This window comes from Acinonyx jubatus, chromosome A2 (assembly GCF_027475565.1).
Source record: "Acinonyx jubatus isolate Ajub_Pintada_27869175 chromosome A2, VMU_Ajub_asm_v1.0, whole genome shotgun sequence".
Lineage (NCBI taxonomy): Eukaryota > Metazoa > Chordata > Mammalia > Carnivora > Felidae > Acinonyx > Acinonyx jubatus.
Window position 1 is genome coordinate 129,535,934 of NC_069383.1, and position 22,013 is coordinate 129,557,946.

The 22,013-nt window shown below is 43.1% G+C and overlaps 1 protein-coding gene across 10 annotated transcripts in view; it reads left to right on the plus strand.

The window, feature by feature from the left end:
• Window positions 1-256: 256 nt before the first annotated feature.
• LOC113593602 (transport and Golgi organization protein 1 homolog) overlaps window positions 257-22,013 on the plus strand; it is an 88,993-nt gene continuing 67,236 nt past the window's right edge. For 2 of the 10 annotated variants that reach the window (XR_008297050.1, XR_008297049.1), the window contains exons 1-5: window positions 2,478-3,210; window positions 3,317-3,352; window positions 3,435-3,502; window positions 3,627-3,721; window positions 4,986-5,068. Coding sequence is in view for 7 of the 10 variants with exons in the window: in XM_053219092.1 (XP_053075067.1) it covers window positions 3,082-3,210; window positions 3,317-3,352; window positions 3,435-3,502; window positions 3,627-3,721; window positions 4,986-5,068; window positions 8,581-8,718 (549 nt within the window). In the remaining 3 variants the exon portion in view is untranslated. The other 8 variants (XM_053219093.1, XM_053219094.1, XM_053219096.1 and 5 more) reach the window with 8 other exon arrangements.

Sequence of the window (22,013 nt, forward strand, 5' to 3'; positions counted from 1 at the left end):
TTTCCCACCATCTTTATCTTCTCCTAGTTATATTTATGCCTCAAGGTCTTTGTTTATTGCAATGCACAATCCTGTGTTAGGTGCAAATTTTTGTGCGATCATTACTTATGGAAAGTGTTTTTCTCTTATCTGTCTTACTTAAAAACGCAAGATGAAAATGGTGAATTCGAGCATGTAGAGTTGAGAGTCTTGAGGTCCAATAACTGTCAACTGGAAAGTATGCTGTCTGTTGCGGAGAAATCCCCATATTGGTGACAATGCATTGAGGTCTGTGAAAGCAACCAAAGAAGCAAAAGTCAAACAGCTGAAGGACAAAGCAGGCATCCTTGAAGAATTCTGTGAAGGAAGAAAAGTGGCTATAGAAGAGTAAAGTGTTCGTGTGAGAACTATCACAAGTACTGCTGTATGCATGAATGTGACGGCCAGTAGAGATAATTAAAATTCTTTGCGAATTTTTTGCCAAATGCACTCAGAATTGTGCCTGTCCTTCTTACCTTGCTTTCTGTCACCCGCATCTTCCTTTCTGTCCTAAGTGCTTGTCACACATTGTGTCATGTATTTGGGGTGGAAGAGGGAAGGTATCAGCATTAATAACATTGATGTCTGGATCTGCTTGGGATCCATTTCCATTGGCGCATGGGTTTCAGTCCCATCACGTTGCCCTGTCATCCAGGAAGTAGGTCATTTTTGTTCAGGACCCCACATGGGTCAAGAATGTGTAGGGAAAAAATCAATGATCTGCTGCAGAAACCACAGAAATTTATTTCTGGAAAGTGGGTAGGGGCGCCAGTAGTACTGGATCCCCGCATCAGTTCTGCTAGTGAGATTGTTCACAGCAGGCCAATCCCTAAGGAAGCTGAGTTCTTTCCTGTCCCCCGATCTTTGAAGTGTAACTCCTCTGAGTCTTGACCAAAGCCCGCAGCTTCACTAGGGCTCATCTTTGCTGGCCGCCTCTGAACTACACACGTTTCCTTCTAAGTCCGTGCCCATAAAGTTGTTCAGCTATTTTGCAGTTCAGTTGTCTGTCCCCAAGTTCATTGATGAGTCCTGGGGAGATTGGTTCCCACTGCCAGGCTGGCTTTGTCCTGGGCTCCCTTCTTCTCCATCTTGGTCACATGTGTCTTCATGGGGTCATTAGAAATTTGGTGCATTCGCTCACATGTTTCCTCCTTTGTACAGTATTTCCTTTTGTTCTCAGGAGGAGATCAGGGCCTTTAGAGTCCCTCATTCACACTGAAAAGGAAATACTTCCTTCTCTTCCCTGGAGACTCAGCTTCTGTTAGTCCTTCCCACACCTGGGGTGGAGCCTGCTCTGTCTCACTGGCATCTTGTTTTTATCATTTCTAAGCTCTTTTGGGGAGCACGTACAGCACCCTGGCCACCTTTCTATTTTCAATCCCTTACAACAGAACCACTACATTCCAGCCACTCCAGAAAGCATTTGTTGAAGGACTGCCTGAGATGCCGGAAGGAAATGCATGTGCCTTTCTCTGTCTAGAGGTTTGGTGTCAGTTTCTAGGAGTCTTTCAATTTTGCATGTGACTCTTGAATACATCCAGTACCAAGTTGAAACCCTTTAAAGCAACACCATGAACAAAATAGTCTGAGGGCAACACAGCAAACCAGCCTTTCTAAGCATTTCCCTTCGCTGCCTTCACTGTCAATGAACTGAGTCTTGTTCAAGTACATTGGCTCCATGAAGTTGATAGTTTTCCATCTGAAATCTGTTTCCTGGAGATAAACCCAGACTGTGTGACAGTTCATATCAGGTTCTACCTCAGGTGATGTTGCTGCTCTAAGATTGGCCTTTTCCTCCACCAGGATATGTGAAGGTGGACGCAGGGGTTGTACTCCTGACTCTAGCGATGTCTGGGAGTGAGCTGCAATGTTGGGGAAGCCATATCCTGGAAGGTCGTCTTTCAGGGTGATTGTCTGTGTCAGGGTACAACTTCTGGACTGAGAATCAGGGCTCCTCACGGAGGTGTGAGACTAGTGATGATCCCTTGGTTCATCCTAATGGGTATGAGTGGTCAGACAAGGTTTTTGACACAGAACTTAAATGAGCCTTCACCATCTCAAACCAAAGTCCAGCTCTGGGAAGGCACAAAGTGCAATGTTATTTGATGATTTTTTGATGAAGGAGAGGAAACAGGTCTGAGAGCAGAGACATGGCAGCAGACAGAGGTTGAATTTTCTTTAACTTAAATGGGGTGTTCAGTTCATTTCTCTTACTGTGTTGTCAGTCTGTGCATTTATGGGTGAGGTGGGGGAAGGGATATTTGCATCTAGGCCTTCAAGAGTGCTGGGAGGTAAAAGGCAGAATTTGTGGACCTTGGCTCCTGGACTGTGTATATGTCTTTCCCATCTTAGGAAGCTGAAAATGACACAGTGTGAACTGGCGCCAAAGAAGAATCAGCTGGCAGCTGCAGGGGAAATGTGAAAATAGCTATGAAAGAAATAAACAAGTACAAGTGAGTTCAGCTACTAATTACCAGCAGCTCATGAAACCTCTCTTCATTTCTTTTGTTTCTAATCTTATTACAAGGTTAAAAGTCTATGTTTAGACTCAACATACTAATATAAACAAAACTTCAGAGGACATATGCATAGAGTATTAACAGATAAAAAGGTAAGATTTAGAAAGAACAAAACAATTAACTTCATCAACATTTCCAGATTTCAAGCAATGGCCAGACTGTGTGGAAACTTCATCCATGCCAACGTTCCTGGGGGGTGGTGTCAAGTATCATAATCTGTAGGAAAGCAGTGTGTCTTAGAATGAATCATACCATCAACATGGTAGTGCCATTTCATGGCCCTGGTCTTTGCAACCCTAGGAAACGTGGTGAAGATCTAAGTGAAAGGAGGGAAGAGCTTTATGATGAAAGACACTTGTCACATGATGAATTAGGGCACAATTGAAAGTGGGAAGGAATTATGTGAACTCTGAACCCTACGGTCATGGAATGAGTTAGGAAAGGATGGAACAACAGTTTTGATCCTATTGTACATTTTCAATCATGTGAAAAGTGTTTCATGTGTAAAATTGTATTAGGGGACACATAGGAGGAGGATGAGAACATGGGCAGATTATTGAAAATCATACCCAATATTGGGCCTTATCTGACAAAAGCAACTATAACTCACAGGCAACAAAATGGACAAAGACAAGAACAGCTGCAGCAGGCAGAACTCACCTTCAGACACCAGGTAACGTGAGTTCTGCCTGACATATGGAACCCTTAGTACCTCATGTGGGTGAATGTAGTGGCCCTTGGAATTCCTAAATATGAACTTTTCATTGTTGCTTTTTCAGATCGCAGGTCATGAGAAGAATGCTCAGGACAACTGGGTAAGCGTTTCCTTTTTTCCTCCTCCCCCTCTTTGGCGCACAGTCTGGCACGACTGAAGGTGGATGTGTTTTTCTCCCCCAGATCAAGCCTCAGATCTGGGAGAGGGAAACGGCAGAGCAGAGCCAGGAGGTCGCCCGCTTGAAACACAGGTGTGGGAGCGTGACATGAGTTTTTATGGGTGTTTTGAGGGATGACAGCGGTGCTGTTTAGTGTCTAGTCAGAGGACGTGGCATTGCAACTCTTATAGAAGTCCATTCTTTTTCTGTATCCAAGACTGGATGGGATGGAAGGAAAGAGGCTGCTTGAGGGATACGGGAGGCGGAGACCAATGCCTGGAAGTCCAGAGACACAGAACCCTCCGAGGAGAGGTAAGGAGCATGTGGTGACGTGCAGCAGCCTAATTTCTGCGGCAAAGCCTTTTCCTGTGGGTGATCATCGTGTGTCCTGGACAGAACCACAATTACTACCTAAGGATAGCAGGTGGTCTGAAGGGGTGACAGGAGGGCGTTCTCCTCTGGTGCCCCAGGCAGCGGAGCACCTGTCCCTGTGACTGGTGGAGCTCAGGCCCCTCCCCTGACTGCGGACCCTCCCACCTCCTCCAGCATCCCCTAGCTAAAGAGAGGATCCTGGAGGGGATGACGGGACATGGGCCTTAGCTTTCTTCCCACCTTGACACGATGTGAAGACTTTATTTTAGTTTTATTTCAGGAGTTCATTTCGTTACTATTTTTAATGTTGTCATTTTTATTTTATTTTTTCTTGAACCATAGCCCTACGTTCGTAATTCAGGCTCCATATAGCTTCGTCCTCTGATGTTATCAGGGCAAGTCTGCGGCTTCACTGCTAAATACCCATTGTTTTCCTTTTCTCGTTTGTATATTAGTGTAAGTACATTTCTAATCAGATATAGTTATATAATAACTTCCCATGGAGAAGGCAGCTTATAGATAAGCGAAAAGACTGAACAATCCACCTGGAGCCTGAAGAAACATACCCAGGTTGAGCATTCCCTGATGATATATATACCCCAATCAGTATGCTCCATTTACCCTTTTTTTAAGCTCATTTATTTTGAGAGAGAGAGAGAGAGAGAGAGAGAGAGAGAGAGAGAGAGAGAGAGAGAGTGTGTGTATGTGCGCGCGTCTGTGAGGAGCAGAGAGAGAGGCGGGGGGAGAGAATCTCAACACCGTCAGGGTGGAGCCGGATGCAGGGCTCGAACTCACAAGCTGTGAGATCATGACCTGAGCCAAAATCAAGAGTCAGATGATTAACTGACTGAGCCACCCAGGCATCCTTATTTTTATTCTTAATCTGTAATGAAATGGTGATTTCCCATAATGTATACTGAGAAACCTCTGTTTAGGTGATGACTTCTAGATTGCTAGTTGAGCCTGACCTGTCTACAGTTATTTGATTAAGAAAAACATGAACTAGGGCACGGTGAGGTCTTTATCAAGGTGATGGGATTGTCCCCCTTGTCCTTGGGGGTCACCTGAGGCATGTGGGATATCCTCTGCCTGTGGCCAAGGACCTGTGTATAGGGAACAGTTTAAGATATTGGAGGAATGAGGTGAGGGCTTCTTTTAATTTCACACAGTCCACTAAAGTAGAATAAACCTCTATCCCTTCCAGGGTCCTTAGCAGATCCAGAAACTGGTGCAACCTCTGTGAGTTACAGCAGCTCTGACTGTATGAAGAATGCAGACAAGGACAAGGTAAATCCTGGGACCATTCTCAGTTGTTAACACTTTCGGGAAACCCTCATCTGTCTGTACAGCACGCTCTCCTGGCCTAGTCTCGTTTTGTGTGTTGTGTGATATGCCTCCTTGTTATTTGTTTTCCAAATGCACACTCTTAACCTAGGAGCCTACAAGCTTCTCTATTTTCAGCCTGTCATCTTTTTGTGGTAAGTTTAGAAGCCCAAAGGGCTTAGAGGCTGAGTACCCTAAAACTTTACCATGTGTTTCTGGAAATAACGAGAGGAGGATGACCCCATATTCCAAACAGAAGTCTCCTGGCCTGGGTCACCCCTTCCAGACCTCAACTCTGTGGGAACAGTGTGGCTGCTGTGTCTTCCTTTCTTGATTCTGGCTAGGAGATTAACCTGCTAGAAAGTCTACCGTATTGTTTAAAATTGAAAAATGCAAAACCCCATCATTACTCCAACTTTTTATTTTGAGCCCTGTGCAATTTAATAATTTTTTTAATGTTTATTTATTTCAGAGACAGAGAGAGACAGAGCATGAGTGGGGAAGGAGCAGAGAGAGAGGGAGACACAGAATCAGAAGCAAGCTCCAGGCTCTAACCTATCAGCACAGAGCCCGACGCGGGGCTTGAACTCACAAACCGTGAGATCATGACCTGAGCTGAAGTCGGTCCCTCAACCGACTGAGCCACCCAGGTGTCCCTGTGCCCTGTGCGATTCAGAGTGGTCTTAGACAAAGTCATTATCATCACTCATCACCTTCCCGTCTTTGTTGGTAAATGAGTTGTCTGGAAGCCTTCCAGCTATACCTTAGGTAAAAATAACCTGAACATTGTGTCCTTCGATTGTGTTCATATGAGCAGTTTGTGGTTGTGTCCCCAGTCACTGTTAGAGCTGATACAGTCTCATGACACATGCCAGGAGTTTTATACCAGAAATCAAAACACACTTGAATTAATCCTGTCATGTGAATTTTTACCTCTTGTTTTCTGTAGGACTTAATTACTCTGTGTCCTGTAGTATGCTTAAAATCAGAATTCCCTATGAATTAAGATGAACACATCTGAGCTTTGGAGACATTCACCACAAGTCACTTGTTCCTTACAGAAGACTCTCATTCCCCTGCAAGATCCCAGGCATCCTCCACTCCCCAGAGGTCTCAGAGGCCTTTGACACCACTTCAAGAGGGAAGACTCTTTTCAGGGAGAGGAGCAGAGGAGGCAAAGTGAGGGTCCGGCTGCAGACCTTTTCGCCAGGAGTGGCTGTGATTCCACGAGCAGAATAAGAGCCATTTATTTGCACTCAATTTGTTGTGTTCCTAATATACCAAAAACAGAGCATCAGGAGTCACTGCAGAGGAGGCATGCAGGGTGAACTGGGACATAGATGCCTGCCTGTCTGGAGAATGCTGCTTCATTACTACGTAATTACTTCTGTTACCCCTCTAGGACGGGACCCTTGCCATTTTACTTCCGCAGACATGGGCAGTGATGTGTGGTGACAGCAGTTCCTCCTCTTGCATCTACCACCCCAAGCTGTAGGTGGTATCCAGTGGCAGGGACAGAGTTTTCAGGTACTGATGTTACTCTCTTGGATCCTGGTGGCAGAGAAGGTGGCAGGTGCTGACACGTTCTTCTCTGGGTTACAGCTGCTTTGGGTATTGGTTCTCTTGTCTGGCATAGGCACATAGCTGTCACTTCTGTTCTGCAGGACAGTGTGGATCCATGGGGACCTCCTCCATTAACTGGAAGATTCTGCAGACAAGGTCCCTAGACGCACCCCCATGGGCTATTCGGCACATCCACCTCCTGAACCATGGTGGCCCTGGGGTCACCCCAAACCCTCCACCCGCAACACTTGGTAAGATGATCTGAGCGGTATGAGTTGACTTGTAAAGCACACTCATTTTTGTTGGTGTTAGGTCTTTGGCCAAGGTGCAGAGGTGGTACCACAGACCATTATGATGCAAGGGGAATGTGTCTGCCGCCATTACCACATTCCTTGTGTTTCATGATCGACATATCTTTCTGTCATTTCCTCTACTCTGTGTTGGTACAGGTGTCTCTCGTGGAGAAGGAATGGGGCTGTATGCAGAAAAGCAGACATAGCGGTTCAGCAGAAATGCCCTGCCCGCGGGCTGGGCTCTGTGAGGCATGAGGCACAGCCTAATGTATATCCATGTACTCAAGCCCCAGCCATCCATCATTGTTTGATGAGTGATGAAAACCTCTGAATCAAGGCTTTTACAGGTCTTCATCAGGGTTTACAGGATGGGTCTTCCACTTCTTGGGGATCACCTGAGGGATGAGGCACACCCTCTGCATGTGATTTGTGATCTGATTGGAGCAAAGAGTTTAAGTTGTGTGAGGAATGTGAGGAGGGTTGTTTTGTTTTGTTTTGTTTTGTTTTGTTTTGTTTTGTTTGTTTGGTTTGGTTTGGTTTTTAATCCCCCAACAGTCTACTCAAATCAGAGTAAATGTCCATCCCATCCAGGGCCTTTAGCAGATCCAGGAGCTGGTGTCACCCCCGTGAGTGATACCAATACTGACTCTACCAAAAGTGCAACAAGTACGAGGGAAATGCTCTGGCCATTTTCAGTTCTAAGTCTCTCCTGACACCCGCATCTTTCTGTACAGCACACGCTCCTGCCAATGTCTCTGGCTTCTGTGTCGTATGATATGTCTGCTTGTGTTTTTATGTTCCAAACGCACAACCTTTACCGAATAGTCTACGGGCTTCTCTACTGGCCACCTGGCATCTCTTTGTGTAAGTTTACAAGTTAAGTGTGCTTAGGGGTGAGGACCTCAGGGCTTTTCCAGTGTGTTCCTGGAAATAAGCCAAGGTGGATGATCCCACACTCCACTTGGAAGTCTCCTGGCTTGCCTCATTCTTTCTGGATCTCCTCAATGTGGCATCACTGCTCTTGCTGTTTCTTCCTCTCCTGTTTCTGTCAAGGGTTTTAATGTGTTCAGAAAATCTGTGGATATCTCTACAATCTGAAAATGCAAACTCCCTTCACTGCAACTTATATTTTTGCATGTGTCATTTAGAGTGGTCTTAGACAGCATAACTTTCACATCCATCAGCATTCGATCTTTTTGTGGTAAACATGCTGTCCAGAATCCCTTCAGGTGTGCCCTGGGTATGAACATTCTGAACTATAAGAGGTGACATACCTGTTGTAGAAAACACGCACTGAAAGTTAAGTTGTGAAGAGAAAAAAATCCAAAATGACCTGTGTGGCAAGTCCCCACCATGGTCTTCACTTGGGTTCACATGAGCAGGTTCTGTTGTGTCCTGTGTCACAGGTACGGGTAAAACACGGAAATTTACACCAGAAATCAAAGTGCATTTGTGTTAATTTTGTTAATTAGAATTTTAGCTTATATTTTTAGAGGACAAAAGTACCCTGCAAATTTTACTCTACTTAAGCTGAGAAGTACCTCTGAATTAAAATAAATTAGCTGAGCCCAATTAACATGTATAGGCGAAGTGTTTCTCTAAGAGCATGCTTTTTTCCAGGTTCTCTGCAGGACCTCAGGTTCCCTATCGCTCCATGTGTCTCTGTGCCACTGGATAGCACTTCCAGAGAGGAGGAGACCCTACTGTCAGGAGAGCAGCAGATCGGGCACAGGCGGGGGCTTAGAGGCAGAGCTTTGAGCCACAAGGGCTATGATTCCCTGGGTGGAAACTGGGACTGTCATTCCTTCTCATTCTGTAGTTCTTCACATACACAATAAGCAGCCCTTGTGGCGGAGGGGGATGAAGGGTGGATGGTGACCGTGGACTTAGATGTCTTCCTATGGGGAGTATGCTATTTTATTAATTTAGTATTCACTCCATAAATCCTCTAGGAAAAGAGCCCTTTCTCTTTCTGCAGTGGTCACAAAGAGGGGACAAAGGAGCTGGGACAGAGGAGCTGGGTGGCGCCATTTCCCTCCTCTGCCCCCCAGCATAAACATAGAGCCGCCTACTGGAAACAAGGGAATTCCCACACTGACTGCCTAACCTGCTTACACCAAGCCCCACCTTCCTGTGCTCTGGCGAGACTGGCCTTCTAGGTCAAGCTTGCCTCGGTCCCAGTGGAGCTGAAGACCAGCAGAAGCCCCTGACCATACCACCTCTCTTGACCAGACAGTTGTGCAGGGCTTCACTTCTCGTGGCAGTCGTTCCAAGTCTCATTTAACAAGCAGATCAGAGCAGACCTAGATAAAACGCACCACATTCTGGCCAAGGACCATACATTGCCCATACAACTGGCCTGAAGGATAGTGCAGCCAGAACACAAAACAGTGCACGCAACACACACCGCAGACACTCCCTGATGTGCCTGGCCCTGGACACTAGATGACATCCTCTTCATAAAGCCATTTATCTCACAGGCAGGTAACATAAGGAGCTTTTGGAACACAGAGAAGGCAAATACTCAGCCAAAATGCCAAGACAAGAGGAATGCATCCCAAATGAAGGAACAAGATAAGCTTATGGCCAGAGAAATGGAAGGAACACTTCCAAACTCATTCTATGAGGCCAGCATGGTCTTGAGTCCAAAGTGGACAAAGATTCCACTAAAAAGGAGAACTACAGACCAATTTCCCTGATGAAACTGAATGCAAAAATTCTCACAAAAAATAAGCAAACCAGATCCAACAATACATAAAAAGAAGTATTCACCATAATGAGGTGGGTTTTTTTCCTGGGATGCACAGCTGATTCAATATCTGCAAATCAAGTGATGTGATACATCACATTAACCAAAAAAAGGATAAGAACCACATGATGCTCTCAATAGATGCAGAAAAAGCATTTGACAAAATACAGCCTTCTTTCTTGATGAAAAAAACCCTCACGAAAGGAGGGATAGAAGGATCATGCCTCAACAGCATAATGTCCATATGTGAAAAGTCCCAAAGCTAATATCATCTTCAATGGAGAGAAACTGAGAAGCTTTCCCCCCAAGGTCAGGAACATGACAAGGACTAAAACATAAATTAAAAAAAAAAAGAAACAGTACAAGAGATGAAGATGGACACTATCTCATAATAAAGGGGACAGTCAAACAATTAAGATCCAGCGATTGTAAATTTTTATGCATCCAACATGCAATCACCAGATATATGAAAGAATTAACAACAAACATAAAGGAACTCATTTATAATAATGATAGTAGAGGACTTTAACACATTACTTACATCAAAGGACACATCCTCTAACAGAAAATCAACAAGGAAACAATGGCTTTGAATGACACACTGGACCAGATGGGTTTAACAGATATATTCAGAACACTCCATACTAAAATGGCAGAATACACATTCTTTTCAAGTGCACATGGGACATTCTCCAGAATCGATCACATTCTAGGTTACAAATCAGGCCTCAACAAGTACACAAAGATGAGATCAGACCAAGCATCTTTTCTGACCACAAAGCTAGGAAACATGAAGTCAACCACAAAAAAAGGGGGGGGGGACCACAAATAAAGGGAGGTTAAACAACATGCTACTAAATGAATGGGCCAACCAGGAAATCAATGAGAAAATACACTGAAACGAATGAAAATGAAAATATACTGGTAAAAACTTTGGAATGTGGCAAAAGCAGTCCTAAGACAGTATATAACAATACAAGCCTACCTTAAAAAGCAAAAAAAAATCTCAAACAATCCAAACTTACAATTAAAGGAATGATAAAAAGAACAATCCAAGGCTAAAGACAGCAGAAGGAAGGAAATAATAAAGATTAAAGCAGAAATAAGTGATATAGAAACAAAAAACAGTAGACCAAGTCAGTGAAACCAGGGGCTGGTTCTTTGAAAACAGTAATCAACTTGAAACCTCCTAGCCAGACTTATCACAAAGAAAAAAGAAAGAATTTAAATAAATAAAATCACAAATAAGAGAGGAGAAATAACAGTCAACACCACAGAAATACAATTAGAAGACATTATTATGAAAAACTAAATGCAAACAAATTGGACACTCTGAGAGAAATGGATAAATTCATAGAAACACATAAACTACCAAAACTGAAATAGGAAGATATAGAAAATCTGAAACCAGAAAGAAATTGAATCAGTAATTTAAAAAATATCTCCCCAAACACAAGAGTTCAGGGCCAGATGGCTTCACTGATGAATTCTACCAAATATTTAAGGAAGAGGTAATATCTATTCTTCTCAAATTATTACAAAAAATAAAAAAGAAGGAAAACTTACAAATTCATGTTATGAGACCATCACTACCCTGATACCAAAACCAGATAAAAACGAAAACTGGGGCGCCTGGGTGGCTCAGTCGGTTGAGCATCCGACTTCGGCTCAGGTCATGATCTCACAGTCTGTGAGTTCGAGCCCCGCATCGGGCTCCGTGCTGACAGTTCAGAGCCTGGAGCCTGTTTCGGATTCTGTGTCTCCCTCTCTCTCTGACCCTCCCCCGTTCATGCTCTGTCTCTCTCTGTCTCAAAAATAAATAAATTTTAAAAAAAAATTTAAAAAAACGAAAACTGCAGGGGCACCTGGGTGGCTCGGTCGGTTGACTGTCCAACTCTTAATTTCTGATTAGGTCATTATCTTGCAGTTCATGGGTTCAAGTCCCACATTGGATCTGCGCTGACAGTGCAGAGCCTACTCAGGATTCTCTCTCTCCCTGTCTCTCTGCCTCTCCCTCACTTTTATGTACTCTATCTCTCTAAGTAAATAAATAAACATTTGAAAATATGTTTTTAAAAATTTTTAATAAAAGTGAAGGCCAATACCCTGATGAGCATGTATGCAGAAATTCTCGTTAAATACCTTCAAATGAAATTCAACAATACATTAACAGAACCATTTCCCATAATCAAGTGGGATATATTTCTGGGCTGCAAGGGTGGTTCCACACGCACAGATCAATCAACATGATGCACCACAGTAAGAGAAGAAAGGATAAGAAAAATAAGATGCTTTCAACAGATGCAGAAAAAGCAACTGGCAAAGTGTCACATCCATTCATGATAAAAACCCTCAGCAAAGTAGATTGAGACTCAACACACCTGCACATAATAAAGGTCATCTATAAAAAACCCACAGCTAATCTCATCCTGAATGAGGAAAAATTGAAGGCTTTTCCTCTAAGGTCAGGAACAAGACAGAGATGTCCCCTCTCACCACTGTTATTCCACATAGTACTGGAAGTCCCAGCCATAGCAATCAGACAACAAAAAGAAATAAAAGGAATCCAAATCAGCAAGAAAGAAGTAGAACTTTTGCTATTTGTAAATGACATGATGCTCCATACAAAAATCATGAAAGAATCCCATAAAAATTGCTAGAATTGATATATGAATTCCACAAGTCACAATATACAAAAATCAATGTACAGAAATCTATTGCATTTCTATAAACGAATCATGAATTAACAGAAAGAGAAATTAAGGAATCAATCCCATTGACAGGTGCACCAAATACCACAAGATACTAGGAATAAACCTAAGCAAAGAGGTGAAAGGCCTGTACTCTCAAGGCTATGAAACGCTGATGAAAGAAATGGAAGAGGACACAAAGAAATGGAAATACATTTCATGTTCATGGATGGGAAGAACAAATATTGTTAAAATGCCTACTCTCCTCAAAACAATCTATACATGTAATGAAATCCCTATGACATTATCAAAATTTTTTTAATATATGAAATTTATTGTCAAATTGGATTCCATATAACACCCAGTGCTCATTCCAACAGGTGCCCTCCTCAATGCCCATTACCCACCCTTCCCTCCCTCCCACCCCCCATCAACCCTCAGTTCATTCTCAGTTTTTAAGAGTCTCTTATGGTTTGGCTCCCTCCCTCTCTAACTTTTTTTTCCCTTCCCCTCCCCCATGGTCTTCTGTTAAGTTTCTCAGGATCCTCATAAGAGTGAAAACATACGGTATCTGTCTTTCTCTATATGGCTTATTTCACTTAGCATCACACTCTCCAGTTCCATCCACGTTGCTACAAAGGGCCATATTTCATTCTTTCTCATTGCCACGTAGTACTACATTGTATATATAAACCACAATTTCTTTATCCATTCAACAGTTGATGGACATTTAGGCTTTTTCCATAATTTGGCTATTGTTGAGAGTACTGCTATAAACATTGGGGTACAAGTGCCCCTATGCATCAGCACTCCTGTATCCCTTGGGTAAATTCCTAGCAGTGCTATTGCTTCGTCATAGGGTAGGTCTATTTTTAATTTTTTGAGGAACTTCCACACTGTTTTCCAGAGTGGCTGCACCAGTTTGCATTCCCACCAAAAGTGCAAGAGGGTTTCTGTTTCTCCACATCCTCTCCAGCATCTATAGTCTCCTGATTTGTTCATTTTGGCTACTCTGACTGGCGTGAGGTGGTATCTGAGTGTGGTTTTGATTTGTATTTCCCTGATGAGGAGCGACGTTGAGCATCTTTTCATGTGCCTGTTGGCCATCTGGATGTCTTCTTTAGAGAAGTGTCTATTCATGTTTTCTGCCCATTTCTTCACTGGATTATTTGTTTTTCGGGTGTGGAGTTTGGTGAGCTCTTTATACATTTTGGATACTAGTCTGTTGTCCGATATGTCATTTGGAAATATCTTTTCCCATTCCGTTGGTTGCCTTTTAGTTTTGTTGGTTGTTTCCTTTGCTGTGCAGAAGCTTTTTATCTTCATAAGGTCCCAATAGTTCATTTTTGCTTTTAATTCCCTTGCCTTTGGGGATGTGTCAAGTAAGAGATTGCTACGGCTGAGGTCAGAGAGGTCTTTTCCTGCTTTCTCCTCTAGGGTTTTGATGGTTTCCTGTCGCACATTCAGGTCCTTTATCCATTTTGAGTTTATTTTTGTGAATGGTGTGAGAAAGTGGTCTAGTTTCAACCTTCTGCATGTCGCTGTCCAGTTCTCCCAGCACCATTTGTTAAAGAGACTGTCTTTTTTCCATTGGATATTCTTTCCTGCTTTGTCAAAGATTAGTTGGCCATCCGTTTGTGGGTCTAGTTCTGGGGTTTCTATTCTATTCCATTGGTCTATGTGTCTATTTTTGTGCCAATACCATGCCGTCTTGATGATGACAGCTTTGTAGTAGAGGCTAAAGTCTGGGATTGTGATGCCTCCTGCTTTGGTCTTCTTCTTCAAGATTACTTTGGCTATTCGGGGCCTTTTGTGCTTCCATATGAATTTTAGGATTGCTTGTTCTGGATTTGAGAAGAATTCTGGTGCAATTTTGATTGGGATTGCATTGAATGTGTAGATAGCTTTGGGTAGTATTGACATTTTAACAATATTCATTCTTCCAACCCATGAGTACTGAATGTTTTCCCATTGCTTTATATCTTCTTCAATTTCCTTCATAAGCTTTCTATAGTTTTCAGCATACAGATCTTGTACATCTTTGGTTAGATTTATTCCTAGGTATTTTATGCTTCTTGGTGCAATTGTGAATGGGATCAGTTTCTTTATTTGTCTTTCTGTTGCTTCATTATTCGTGTATAAGAATGCAACGGATTTCTATACATTGAATTTGTATCCTGCAACTTTGCTGAATTCATGTATCAGTTCTAGCAGACTTTTGGTGGAGTCTATTGGATTTTCCATGTATACTATCATGTCATCTGAAAAAAGTGAAAGCTTGACTTCATCTTTGCCAATTTTGATGCCTTTGATTTCCTTTTGTTGTCTGATTGCTGATGCTAGAACTTCCAACACTATGTTAAACAACAGCGGTGAGAGTGGACATCCCTGTCGTGTTCCTGATCTCAGGGAAAAAGCTCTCAGTTTTTCCCCATTGAGGATGATGTTAGCTGTGGGCTTTTCATAAATGGCTTTTATGATGTTTAAGTATGTTCCTTCTATCTTGACTTTCTTGAGGGTTTTTATTAAGAAAGGATGCTGAATTTTGTCAAATGCTTTTTCTGCATCAATTGACAGGATCATATGATTCTTATCTTTTCTTTTATTAATGTGATGTATCACGTTGATGGATTTGCAAATGTTGAACCAGTCCTGCATCCTAGGAATGAATCCCACTTGATCATGGTGAATAATTCTTTTCATAAGCTTTTAAATTCGATTTGCTAGCATCTTATTGAGAATTTTGGCATCCATATTCATCAGGGATATTGGCCTGTAGTTCTCTCTCTTTTTTTTTTTTTTTTTTTTTTTGCTGGGTCTCTGTCTGGTTTGGGAAACAAAGTAGCACTGGCTTCATAGAATGAGCCTGGAAGTTTTCCTTCCCTTTCAGTTTTTTGGAACAGCTTGAGAAGGATAGGTATTATCTCTGCTTTAAATGTCTGGTAGAATTCCCCTGGGAAGCCATCTGGTCCTGGACTCTTATTTGTTGGGAGATTTTTGACAACTGATTCAATTTCTTCGCTGGTTATGGGTCTGTTCAAGGTTTTGATTTCCTCCTGTTTGAGTTTTGGAAGTGTGTGGGTGCTTAGGAATTTGTCCCTTTTTCCAGGTTGTCCAGTTTGTTGGCATATAATTTTTCATAATATTCCCTGATAATTGCTTGTATTTCTGAGGGATTGGTTGTAATAATTCCATTTTCATTCATGATTTTATCTAGTTGGGTCATCTCCCTTTTCTTTTTGAGAAGCCTGGCTAGAGGCTTATCAATTTTGTTTATTTTTTCAAAAAACCAACTCTTGGTTTCGTTGATGTGCTCTACAGTTTTTTTAGATTCTATATTGTTTATTTCTGCTCTGATCTTTATTATTTCTCTTCTTCTGCTGGGTTGAGGCTGCCTTTGCTGTTCTGCTTCTATTTCCTTTAGGTGTGCTGTTAGATTTTGTTTTTGGGATTTTTCTTGTTTCTTGAGATAGGCCTGGATTGCAATGTATTTTCCTCTCAGGACTGCCTTCGCTGCATCCCAAAGCGTTTGGATTGTTGCATTTTCATTTTCGTTTGTTTCCATATATTTTTTAATTTCTTCCCTAATTGCCTGGCTGATCCATTCATTCTTTAGTAGGGTGTTCTTTAACCTCCATGCTTTTGGAGGTTTTCTAGACTTTTTCCTGTGGTTGATTTCAAGCTTCATAGCATTGTGGTCCAAAAGTATGCATGGTATGATCTCAATTCTTGTATACTTATGAAGGGCTGTTTTGTGACCCAGTATGTGATCTATCTTGGAGAATGTTCCATGTGCACTCAAGAAGAAAGTATATTCTGTTGCTTTGGGATGCAGAGTTCTAAATATATCTGTCAAGTCCATCTGATCCAATGTATCATCCCGGGCCCTTGTTTCTTTATTGACCATGTGTCTAGATGATCTATCCATTGTTGTAAGTGTGGTATTAAAGTCCCCTGCAATTACCACATCCTTGTCAATAAGGCTGCTTATGTTTGTGAGTAATTGTTTTATATATTTGGGGGCTCGGGTATTCGGCGCATAGACATTTATAATTGTTAGTTCTTCTTGATGGATAGACCCTGTAATTATTATATAATGCCCTTTTCCAGCTCTTGTTACAGCCTTTAATTTAAAGTCTAGTTTGTCTTATATAAGTATGGCTACTCCAGCTTTCTTTTGACTTTCAGTAGCATGATAGATAGTTCTCCATCCCCTCACTTTCAATATGAAAGTGTCCTCAGGTCTAAAATGAGTCTCTTGTGGACAGCAAATGGGTCTTGTTTTTTTATCCATTCTGATACTCTATGTCTTTTGGTTGGCGCATTTAGTCCGTTTACATTCAGTGTTATAGAAAGATATGGGTTTAGAGTCATTGTGATGTCTGTAGGTTTCATGCTTGTAGCGATATCTCTGGTACTTTGTCTCACAGGATCCCCCTTAGGATCTCTTGTAGGGCTGGTTTAGTGGTGATGAATTCCTTCAGTTTTTGTTTGGGAAGACCTTTATCTCTCCTTCTATTCTAAACAACAGATTTGCTAGATAGAGGATTCTTGGCTGCATATTTTTTCTGTTCATCACATTGAAGATTTCCTGCCATTCCTTTCTGGCCTGCCAAGTTTCAGTAGAGAGATCCGTCACGAGTCTTATCAGTGTCCCTTTATATGTTAGAGCACGTTTATCCCTAGCTGCTTTCAGAATTTTCTCTTTATCCTTGTATTTTGCCAGTTTCACTATGATATGTTGTGCAGAAGATCGATTCAAGTTACGTCTGAAGGGAGTTCTCTGTGCCTCTTGGATTTCAATGCCTTTTTCCTTCCCCAGATCAGGGAATTTCTCAGCTATGATTTCTTTAAGTACACCTTCAGCACCTTTCCCTCTCTCTTCCTCCTCTGGAATACCAATTATGCATAGATTATTTCTCTTTAGTGCATCACTTAGTTCTCTAATTTTCCCCTCATACTCCTGGATTTTTTTATCTCTCTTTTTCTCAGCCTCTTTTTTTTCCATAATTTTATCTTCTAGTTCACCTATTCTCTCCTCTGCCTCTTCAATCCAAGCTGTGGTCATCTCCATTTTATTTTGCAGCTCATTAATAGCATTTTTTAGCTCCTCCTGGCTGTTCCTTAGTCCCTTGATCTCTGTAGCAATAGATTCTGTGCTGTCCTTTATACTGTTTTCAAGCCCAACAATTCATTTTATGACTATTATTCTAAATTCACTTTCTGTTATATTGTTTAAATCGTTTTTGATCAGTTCATTAGCTGTCGTTATTTCCTGGAGGTTTTTTTATGGGGAATTCTTCCATTCCATCACTTTGGCTAGTCCCTGGAGTGGTGCGGAACAGCAGGGCACTTCGCCTGTGCTGTCTTGAATAACTTGCATTGGTGGGCGGGGCCGCAGTCAGACCTGATGTCTGCCCCCAGCCCACTGCTGGGGCCACAGTCAGACTGGTGTGTACCTTCTCTTCCCTTCTCCTAGGTGCGGGATTCACTGTGGGGTGGCGTGGCCCGTCTGGGCTACTTGCACACTGCCAGGCTTGTGGTGCTGGGGATCTGGCATATTAGCTGGGGTTGATCGGCCAGGTGCACAGGGATGGGAGGGGCAGGCTCAGCTCCCTTTTCCTTTGGATATCCGCTTCGGGATGGGCCCTGAGGCACCAGGAGGGAGTCAGACCCGCCGGAGGGATGGATCCGCAGAAGCACAGCGTTGGGTGTTTGCACGGTGCACGCAAGTTCCCTGACAGGAACTGGTTCCCTTTGGGATTTTGGCTGGGGGATGGGCGAGGAAGATGGCGCTGGCTAGCGCCTTTGTTCCCCACCAAGCTGCGCTCTGTTGTCCAGGGCTCAACAACTCTCCCTCCCATTGTCCTCCAGCCCTCCCGTTTTCCGAGCAGATCTAACTTATAACCTTCCAGATGTTAAGTCCCGCTTGCTGTCAGAACACACTCTGTCCAGCCCCTCCACTTTTGCAAGGCAGACTCAGGGGCTCCTCTTTGCCAGCGGGCTGCCCCTCCACCCCGGCTCCCTCCCGCCAGTCCATGTAGCGCGCACCGCCTCTCCGCCCTTCCTACCCTCTTCCATGGACCTCTTGTCTACGCTTGGTTCCAGAGACTCCGTTCTGTGAGTCTTCTGGCAATTTTCTGGGTTATTTAGGCAGGTGTGGGTGGAATCTAAGTGACCCGCAGAACGTGGTGAGCCCAGCGTCCTCCTATGCCACCATCTTCCCAGAAGCCTCCAACAAAATATTTTTCACAGAACTTCAATGAATAATCCTAAAATTTGTATGGAAACACAAACGACCCCAAACAGCCAAAACAAAACTTGTAGAAGACAAGCAAAGCTGGAGGCATCACAATTCCAGACTTTAGGTTTTATTACAAAGCTATAGTGATCAGAACAGTATGGTACTGAGGGAAAACACACACACACACACACACACACACACACACAGATCAATAGAATGGAAACCCAGAAATGAACTCACAAGTATATGGTCAAAGTGGGAAAGAATATCCAATGGAAAAGATAGTCTTGGGGTACATGGGTGGCTCAGTCACTTAAGCATCTGACTCTTGCATTCAGATCAGGTCATGATGTCAGGGTTCGTGAGTTTGGACCCCACATCAGTGCAGAGCCTGCTTGGGATTCTCTCTCCTTCTCTCTCTGTCCCTCCTCTGTATTCTCTGTCTCTCTGTCTCTGTCTCTCTCTCTCTCAAAAATACAGATGGCCAACAGGCACATGAAAAGATGCTCAACCTCACTCATCATCAGGGAAATACAAATCAAATCACACTGAGATACCACCTTACACCAGCCAGAGTGGCTCAAATGGACAAATTAGGAAACTACAGACGCTGCTGACAAGGATGTGGAGAAACTGGAACCCTCTTGCACTGTTGGTAGGAATGCAAACTGGTGCAGCTCTCTGGAACACAGTGTGGATGTTTCTCAAAAAATTAAAAGTAGAGGTACCCTATGACCCAGCAATAACACTACCAGGAATTTACCCAAGGGATACAGGAGTGCTGATGCATAGGGGCACTTGTACACCAATGTTTATAGCAGCACTTTCAGCAAGAGCCAAATTATGGAAAGAGCCTGAATGTCCATCAACTGACGAATGGATAAAGAAGACGTGGTTTATACATACAATGGAATACTACTTGGCAATGAGAAAGAATGAAATCATGCCATTTGCAGCAACATGAATGGAACTGGAGGGTAGTATACTGAGTGAAATAAGTCAGAGAAGGACAGATATCCTATGTTTTCACTCATATGTGGATTGTGAGAAACTGAACAGAAGACCATGGGGGAAGGGAAGGGGAAAAAAATAGGCACAAACAGAGAGGGAGCGAGGCAAACCACAACACCCTTAAATACAGAGAACAAATTAAGTGTGAATGGGGGGTGGGGGAGAGGGAAAATGGGTGATGGACATTGAGGAGGGCATTTGTTGGGATGAGCAGTGGGGTTGTATGTAAGCCAATTTGACAATAAATTATATTCACAAAATAAACAAACATAAAAAAAGTCTTTAACATATGGTTTTAGGAAAACTAGACAGCAACATGCAAACAAACACGGAACACTTTCTTACAACATACACAAAAATAAATTCCAAATGGATAAAGACCCATGTGTGAAACCTGAAACCACAAAAACCCCAGAGGAAAACACAGGCGGTAACTTATTTGACACTGGCTGTACCAACTTCTTTGTAGATACGTCTCCTGATGTAAGGGAAACACAAGCAAAAATAATGGGACTTGATAAAAATAAAAAGCTTCTATAACAAAGGAAACAATAAACAAAATTAAATGTAACCTACAGAATGGAAGATATTTGCAAACAACAACTGATAAAGGGCTGGTATCCAAAACATATAAGGTTATACAACATGCAAAAAATGAGAAATCCAATTAAAAGTGGGCAGAAGACATTAAGAGACATTTTCCCAAAGAAGACACACAGATAGCCAAGAGACTCATGAAAAGATGCTCAACACTGATCATCAGGGAAATACAATCCAAAAGTACAATGAGATACCACCTTACATCTGTCAGAATGACTAAAATCAATGAATGACGAAACCACACGTGTTGCCAAGGATGTGGGGAAAGAGGAACCCTCTTGCATGGCTGGTAGAAATGCAAACTGGTGCAGCCACTCTGGACAACATCATGGAGATTCCTCAAAAAATTGAAAACAGAACTACCTTACAATCCAGCAATTTCACTACAAGGTATTTACACAAAGAATACAAAAATAATCCTTCAAAGGGATACATGCACCCTGATGTTGACAGCAGCATTTTCTACAGCAGCCAAATTACAGAAATTGCCCAAGCTTCCATCAACTGATGAATAAACTGAGATGTAGTATATGGGATGGAACATTATTTAGCCATAAAAACATGAAATCTCATCATTTGCCACGAGGTGGATGGAGCGAGAGAATGTTATGCTGGGTGAAATAAGCCTGTCAGAGAAAGACAAATACCAGGTGATTTCACTAACACATGGAAATGAAAGAAAACAAAGGGGGGGGGGGAAGGAGACAGTAACGAACAAACAGACTCTTAACTAGGAAACAAACTGAGGGTTTCCACAGTGGGATGGCAGGGGCGGGGGGGGGGGGGAGGCGGGAAGGAATGGATGAAACAGGTGATGGGGATTAAGACGTGCACCTGGGATGAGCACCGGATGACGTGTGGAAGTGTTGCTCTATATTGTACACCTGAAACTAATATTACACTCTACCTTTACCAACTGGAATTTGAGCTAAAAAATAACATAAGGTTAATGACACCTACCTACCAGGTTTTCTGTAGTTTTCAATCACTTCCCTATGTGGGAAAAATAACCATGAAATTTTTTAAAAGCATGTATGATGTGGGGGACAGTTTGTGCCCTTACCTCGGTCTCTGGTTCCAGCAGGACTCGGAGAGTGGGTCCCAGCTCATTCTTCTAGACGGTCCTGAGACAAGTATTTCATGTTTTCATGTCTTAACTGAATGCAGCTCCCATTCTTCTGAATTTCTGTCAGGATTTCTCCCCAGAAACCAGCCTGAATCTGGAACAAACCATCCATGGCATCTATGATGTGATGTCATGAGACCCCTCGATCCACGGGTCCTTTAGTAAAATACGTCTTGTTCAAATACTGTCTGGGAAAGTGAGGAATGAAACTCGGGAACAGCCCACAAAATGCAAGGGTCTGTGCTGCTGACCGACTGGCCAGTGCCCAGGGAAGCCACCCAGGGCCCTCTCCTCAACACTCAGTGCAACAAGGCAGCTTCTCTCTGGCGACTCAGGAGACACCAAGTTGCTGCAAGGCTCCCAAGGTCTCCCCTGGAGAGGGCGGCAGAACCTGCTGGAAACGCAGCTCTGGTCTCTGTCCTCAGGCAAGGGCAGAGGCCCTGAGTGCTCTGGGAGCAACAGAAGCCCTTCCTGCTCTGAGGTGCCCTGGGTCAGAAAAGCTCATGGGGCGCCCTCTGCCGGCTATCACCGCGCATGGAGAGGAACCCGCCCCTCCCGGTTTGTGGTGCTCGCACGCCCTCTGCTGGCCACCATGGGAAGTCCTGCAATGCTGAAGGCCATGGCCGCTCAGCT